General features: G+C 28.7%; 1 protein-coding gene across 1 annotated transcript; it reads right to left on the minus strand.

Annotated features, from left to right (window-relative positions):
• Window positions 1-543: 543 nt before the first annotated feature.
• On the minus strand, window positions 544-2,130 carry LOC102589066 (uncharacterized). Its single transcript, XM_015314147.1, has 5 exons — window positions 1,933-2,130; window positions 1,505-1,660; window positions 1,286-1,339; window positions 1,039-1,179; window positions 544-921 (listed from the first exon to the last, which is right to left on the minus strand). Exons 1-5 carry the CDS (start codon window positions 2,128-2,130, stop codon window positions 544-546), a joined length of 927 nt encoding a protein of 308 aa, XP_015169633.1.
• Between the last annotated feature and the right edge of the window lie 5,471 nt (window positions 2,131-7,601).

Genomic DNA, 7,601 nt, shown 5'->3' on the forward strand with positions numbered 1-7,601 from the left:
AATTGACAATATAAAATATGTTTTGAAAAAAATACAAAAAATTCCACTGATTCTTGAAGTGAATCTATCGTAAAAATACTATAAATCATGATAATTGACAACATAAAATATTTCAAAAATGTTGTATGTGGATAGTCTTATTATGCCTTCAATAGCGTCAAAGAAAGTACAGGTTTGTGATAAAAAAACTTATTCCTTTATCCACGCAAACAATCGCTTCAAAAACTCGGTTATTAGCCCCAAAATATACCATTTATATTATTGGGCCCGTGCATAGCACGGGCAACATTATCTAGTGTAGGAAATAAATGGGAGAGAACTGGAGTGAGAAGCATTACTTTTTTTTCAAGTACTTGCACATTTCAATTATATTTCTCAAAATTGATAGCACTTTCTATGTATGTAGTGAGAAAAAAAAAATAAAGAGAATTTATTTATTTTTCCCTTTGCAATTCTTTGAAAGGCAACATAACATTCAAATTAAAGGTCTATATAGAAAAATTCTCTTCTACTTTTTTCATGATTTGGAAGATTTTATTTCTACTAAACATGTGTACTTTCACCCGGTCCCCCATAAAGAACAAAATACATCTGATCTGCATCATCAAAAAGTTGTATAAATTCAACTTTGTACATATTAGGATTATCTGTATGTGTGATTGTTTTATCTACTTCAATTGATTTTCCTTTCTCGTTGAAAATTGTAACTCCAGAACAATAAGCATCATAGGCAGAGTTATCAATAGGAAAATAGCTTGAGCCCATCGGAGGTTCCGGTACACCTGGTGGACTATATACAACTCCTCCCCAATCAACGTTCGTTGCAAAACTTTTCAAGTCGGTGAAGAGACTTTGTGGCCAGAAACCTACTCGTACAAAGCTTTTGGTCATTAAAAACCACCAGTTTCCACTGTCTAAGTCCTTTTTTCAAAAAATAAATAAATAATCAATAACAATTTTTATGTGATCTCCTAATTATAATACCTATATTTGTATAAAAGCTCTAAATAAGAAAAAGAAAAACAATATAAAATATACCCGATCAATGTACATTTTAGCACCCCAAGGGTCCCCTCCACGGTGTGAAATAGTCTCCATGAATGAACCATCAAGCGGTATGTCCTTGTTTACATGTACAAAGCCGGGACATAGTGTATTGAAGCAATGAATTTTACCAGCCTAAAAGTATAGATACATATCATACATGAATTCTTAAAAATAAGTAAATAGTTATAAACTTAAAGATCTACTAGTTTAATGAATTCGACATACAAAAGATAGTTACCTGAAAATGTATAAAAAGCCTAGTACTAGTATCTCCGTATAACGTTGGGTCCACCTAAAGCACGAAATAGAGATATTGTTTTATAATTATTGAATATATAGTATTTACTAACAAATGTTCTAATATACATCTTAAAATCACAATATTCAATGGTTAACACACATCCTTCTTCCACAAAAACGATAGAATAATGGAATAAAAAAATTGATATAAACTTACTCTCCAACCAACTTGTAAGATATCTGATCCTTTTTGAATTTTTAGTCGAGATCCACTATGTTGTTGTCCTTTAACTTGAGGATTGTACAAAGCAGTATCCATTCCAGCTCCCGCAAACTTGCTATTTGGATTATATGGAACCCGAGCTATTGCAACCTAAATAAAAAAGTTAATTATTTTTAGTAAATCTTACAGAATACCCAAATTAACCTAAGAATAACTTGTTCCTTTTTTACTTCAAATCCAATTAAATAAAACATGGAAATTAGATAATGAATTTTATAGCCATGTACCACCTTATATCCTTGTGAAGATATGTATCTTCCATTTGGCTCACTATTGTTGTTGCTCTGCATTAGATAATTAATTTATGTTTAGATTTGAAATATTCAAGATATATAACAGTAAATTGGCATAAATCATCTTACAATATCATATTCATCTTCGAATGGGACATCTTCTGGCTGGGGTATACGTCTTAATCTTATAAGATCATCCCTTGTAATTCTCTTAACAGGAATAGTTCCAAAAGGGCATCCTCCATCTTTAGACCATATTGTCGATGACCTATTAGTTGCCGATGAGGAAGTTGAATCTTTCTTGCTTCTAGATAAAGTAGGTTTCATCTGTTTAATCAGATGTTTAATTGCACGTCAATACTATTATATCCAATATGAACAAAATGGTAATGAAATGAAAAAAGAGTAGAGATATGCCTTAGGATGAAAATTATGGTCCTTCAACAACGGGTGATCAAATGCACGTTGTTTGTAGAAATCTACACAGTCATATGTATCTCCATATTTAGTCTGTAAACAATCAAAAATTAATAAAATAAGTAGCCTAAGTTATAACAAGATGTACCTGTTAAACACAAAACAATCTCACAAGAACAATTATTAGTAAATGGTAATACTATTGCCTTAAAAAAGGGGAAAATTCTCAAATATGCCATCAATTTTTGAAAAAAGACTTATCTAGGACATTCGTTAAATTTTTTGTTCATTTATGCTATTTTTGTTTTGAGAAAAGGTTCATTCATGTCATTATTTGTTAACGAAAAATAGTCCTGATAGGTGTGTCCTATGCCATTGTCATAGAAGCGGAGTCAGTACTAGGAGTTAGGGGGTTCTAAATCTTAGAAGAAAAGAGAAAAATATTGCATAGCAATACTTCCTTTGAAAAGGAAGAGAGAATTTTTTGTTGATAGTGGTGTTCGAACCCACAACAAATATATGAAAAGCATTTTCATTGCTCTTCCTTACTACTGAACTATCAATCAATTTTTTATGGAGGATTCACAAGTTAATACACATATATATTTATTTAATTTGCTAATACAAATACAGACTATACCGAAAAGCTAATGGGGTTCGTCCGAACCCGAACCTCCACCTAGCTCCACCTCTGATTGTTATGCCCTTATCCCCACTTTGCAAGATAAAATGTAAAAATTGTACTTAATCCGTTTTAATTTATTGGTTTGATTTGACTTGACATGGAGTTTCAGAAAATTATTTTGTTTTGAATCTTGTGATCTTAAATTAAACTATATAAAATGTAACAAACTGCTCTTAAATCTTGTGGTTTAAACATGTTATGTGAAAAAATAAAATAAAATAGTGTCTAAAAAGGGTAAACACTTTTTTTAAAATATATTTAAAAAAAGCAAGACAAATAAATCAAAACAAATTAACCCGTTTAGTCTTCAACTACAAGAAAAGTTTACACAAAGAAGGAAATGGAAGGTTCACCATTTTCCAAAAATCATGTGACAAATGAATGTTTTTATCTAATACAAAAGTGGTATTATCTAATAAAATGTTTTTAGGGATTTACAAATACAATTAAAAAAAATTTTTGAAAAAATAATACCTTTACTGTTTTTACGGCAGGCTTGTTCAAAATTTTTAGTTGTTTCTCTAACTCCACATCTTCTAATTTGGATAGCTTTTTTTGTCCTTCCACCTCATTATAACTCAAAAAAAGATATAATATCAATAACGTTTGTTGAACAGTTCTTTGATGCATCCTGAAATCATTTCTTTTTATAGGCATGATTCTTAGGTGTTTTGAAGAATTTAGACTAATTAATACTACATGAAAGCTCAACACTGAATTTGATTTGCTAGATGTAAGTATTGATACCTTTGCTACTACGAGGAAGACATTATTTTATAATATAGAGATGTAGAAAAGACTCAGTTGACTATTATGTACAAGATGTTGATTTTATGTGTAGTCTTCTGAACTACATTTGACCATATCTGAAAAGTCTTTTGTTTAATAAATGTTGATTGCCATTTTGTGTTAATATCCAAAATAATAATTAACTTCATTTGACCAAATATGAAAAGACTTTGAATGTTTTTTGTTGGATCATATCTACATAATATTGAACTATTGAAAATATTTTTGACCGTAATAACTAAACCAATGTGCAAAAAAGAAAAGAATATAAATGCTAATGTACTATTTTTGCCTTTAACAATAATTTGATGAATTTAGATAAAATGGAGAATTCTTCAGCAGTCACAAATTGAACTAAAAAGCCATATATATATATATATATATATATATATTTTATTTTACCAATTTTTATTTTATTTTTGCTAAGATTTTTAATAAGGTAGCTAGATATGTATACTTTTTTCCTTCATACAATTTTTTTCCTACTAAGGTTTTTAACTAGACAGTACCATTTATAGAAATGTCTTAGGTTAGTTTTCCACATCTCTATTCCTATATTACTGAAATACACGTCTTATGCTTCCTTTATTTCCAATATTCCTTTCTATTTCTAAAAACCTCTAAAATTCCTTGTTTCTCTCCTAATTCTAAATTATTTTATAATGTATCCGAGTTAGTTTTTAATGTATTCGAGCTATATATTATGTATCCGGTTTATTTTATAATGTATCCGAGCTAATTTTTAATGTATCCGAGCTACATATTATGTATCCGATTTATTTTATAATGTATCCAAGCTAGTTTTTAATGTATCCGAGCTACATATTATATATCCGATTTGTTTTACTTTTTCGGGGATTAATGTAATTACAAACTAAATAGGGATAAATTGTAATTTCATATTAAAATTATGTGATTTCTAAAATTTATACTATAAGGAATAATAAAATGTCTTTAGGGTCTTACAAGTATAACTGGAGTCCGGAGCCTAAAGGGCAAAAAAATTTGTCAAAAGATCCAAAAGGGCACATCACTTTTTTTTCTAACCAAAAGGGCAAAGCAGCGATTTCGTCTAAATTTTTTTTTTCTTTTTTTAAATTAAAAATCGCTGTCACAGCAGCGATTTTGTAAAAAAAAACAAAAAATATTTTTTATTAAAAATCGCTGCCACAGCAGCGATTTTGTTAATTTTTTTTTAATTATTATTAAAAATCGCATCCATTGTAAGTTATTTTTTTTATTTTTTTTTGCTGTGGCAGCAATTTTAAGTCAGATTTTTTTTTTCCTTACGCATCGCTGCAGGGGCAGCGTTTTTCATGCCGAGTGCTATTATTTTCATGCCTATTATTACTTATTAATAATATAAAAATGATAAACAAGACGACAGTATACTCAATAAAATTGTTGAAGCATGAGGAAAATTGAATTATATGTCATAAATAATAATAAAAGAATATTAAATTCAAGAAAAAACTTTTTTTTTTAAAATTCTTAACCAAATTCGCTGCTATAGCAGCAATTTTGAAGAAAAAAAGTTATTTTTTTTTGAGAAAATATGCAGCGATTTTTATTTTTGTTTTGTCAGAAGCCCTTTTGGTTAATTTTTTTTGATGTGCCGTTTTAGTTTTTTTAAAGAAAAAAGCAGCGATTTTTAATTAAAAAAATTACAAAATCGCAGCGATTTTTAATAAAAATAAAAATAAATAAAAAATTTCAAAATCGCTGCCTTAATAAAAAAAAAATTGTCAGAGGAAAATCGCTGCTGACACAGCGATTTTGCCCTTTTGGTTAGAATAAAAAGTGATGTGCCCTTTTGGAATTTTTTGACAATTTTTTTTGCCCTTTAGGCTCCGGACTCAGTATAACTGTATAAGGAAAGGACGAATTTGAGAGGACCAGTTCCCTTGGATGCTTTCATCAAATTAAATATCAACTTGAAAAAACGAAAACAAAACAAATTAACTATACAATTATCTTAATTTTACAATGTAAATTGATTAATTAATTTTTTGAATAAAATATTAACTTAAACCGAAGATCTTTCAAAAATAGCCTTTTAATTTTTAAGAGATAGTGATAAAGTCGGCGGTCTAAGCATAATCAATCAACAATCTGTTTTGATAGCTCCTCCAGTAAATGGTAACCCTATTTTGTGTGCAGACTAAAATCATTACTTTATTAGGTACAATTGCAAAAAAAAGAAAAAAAAAGTAATGCTTCCCACTCCAGTTCTCTCCCATTTATTTCCTATATTTATTTATATTTAAGTGAGATGTTCATCCCTTAATAAACACTTGCATTATTATTTCTCTCTTTCACACATAATATCCAAAATATTTTAATCATCTCTGAGATCTTATCTTAATTTAAAAGACTAATTTTGTTGTTGTACCTCTTTAAGATTCAAGGTATGTATTAGTGAACTCTTATTTATTTTTACTTGGGAAAAGAGCATGATATACCCCTTAACTTTGTCATTTAAAGCTGATATATCTCACATTATAAAAGTGGCTCATATATGCCCCTACTATTATACAAATGACTCACATATACCCTTTTCCTCTAACGGAAGTGAAAAAAATTAATTTTAATTTTATTTTTTTAATATGTATTTTTTTGAAAAATATAATCTCATATGGTATATTTAATCCTCCTCACACACAATTTTTTTTTACTTTTTTTTTGTTTCAACGACTAATTTAAAGTTATTATTTTGATGGTCAAATTTATTTATGTTTCACTAATTTTCTTGTAAAATTTATCATAGATGACCCTTTTTTTTCAAATACAAAAACTAAATAACAATATAGTCAAAAAAATAGTTCTAAATTATAATATAGCCACAAAAAAATTGTTTTAAAATTTTCCACTAATTAAGGAACGAAAGAAAATAATAAAATAAGAATAAGAAACTCAAATAATGATAATCAAAGACATCAAAATATAATTTATGTATAAAAAAGATTAAAATATACCTTGAACTTTGCTAGAAGTTCATATATACACCTACATAATTTTTTTAAAAAAAATAAAAGTCAAAAATATAAATTTAAAACTATTTTTTTCACTTCTGTTAAATTAAGGGTATATGCGAGCTCATTTTGGAACGGTAGGGGTATATGTGAGCCGTTTGTATAACGGTAAGGCTATAGATGAGCCACTTTCATAACGAGGGGCATATCAGCTCCAAATGGCAAAGTTGAGGGGTATATCAGACTCTTTTCCCTTTTTACTTTATTGTAAAGTTGTGAAGAATTTTTTTTTTATATATAATTTATATGACAATGTATACTGCAATATGTATGTACCAAACTTAAAGTTGAAATTTATTCAAGTTTAAAGCTATTAGACAAGTGATTTCATTCACATTTCAAGATGCAACATACTTTTATCTTTTTCAATATGCAATATATCTTGTAAATTATTGAAATTTCTTTCAACTTATAATATTTGAGCATTATTGGTTGTACAGCTTTATGACAATGTCACTCGCACAAGAATCAGAATCAGATAGAAAGTATTTCCTTCACCACGGAGTTCAAAGCAGTAATAGTTATGGGTGTTGTTTTACTTTTTATATTTCTACTTGTTAAAATAGGGCAGAAATGGGCAATTAAAAGACGTGGACAAGCAACTCTTCGCTTGTTTCCACGTCTGCCCTATTCTGATATAGAGTACTTAGATGACCGTGACACTACCTGTCGGATATTTTATCCGACTTTGAATCAACAAACAATATTTATATTCTTCCATGCACTCACTTGTACCACAGTGAATGCATTTCAACTTGGATGCGCCACCAATTACGTGCCCAGTCTGTCGTCGCAATTATGGCAATATCTTTATGTTGTGGATCACTTGTTTAGTTTTGTTTTGTTTTATTATTCTACGTACTATGTAATAAATG

This window comes from Solanum tuberosum, unplaced genomic scaffold (assembly GCF_000226075.1).
Source record: "Solanum tuberosum cultivar DM 1-3 516 R44 unplaced genomic scaffold, SolTub_3.0 scf00281, whole genome shotgun sequence".
NCBI classification, from domain to species: Eukaryota; Viridiplantae; Streptophyta; class Magnoliopsida; order Solanales; family Solanaceae; genus Solanum; species Solanum tuberosum.

Excerpts from the sequence above, each read along its gene's own strand:
- LOC102589066 (XM_015314147.1), bottom strand. The coding sequence starts at position 2,130 with ATGAAACCTACTTTATCTAGAAGCAAGAAAGATTCAACTTCCTCATCG. Across the intron at positions 1,661-1,932 it reads TCGAAGATGAATATGATATT|GTTGCAATAGCTCGGGTTCC; the intron begins GTAAGATGATTT and ends TTTTTTATTTAG. Across the intron at positions 922-1,038 it reads CTAAAATGTACATTGATCGG|GACTTAGACAGTGGAAACTG; the intron begins GTATATTTTATA and ends TTTTGAAAAAAG.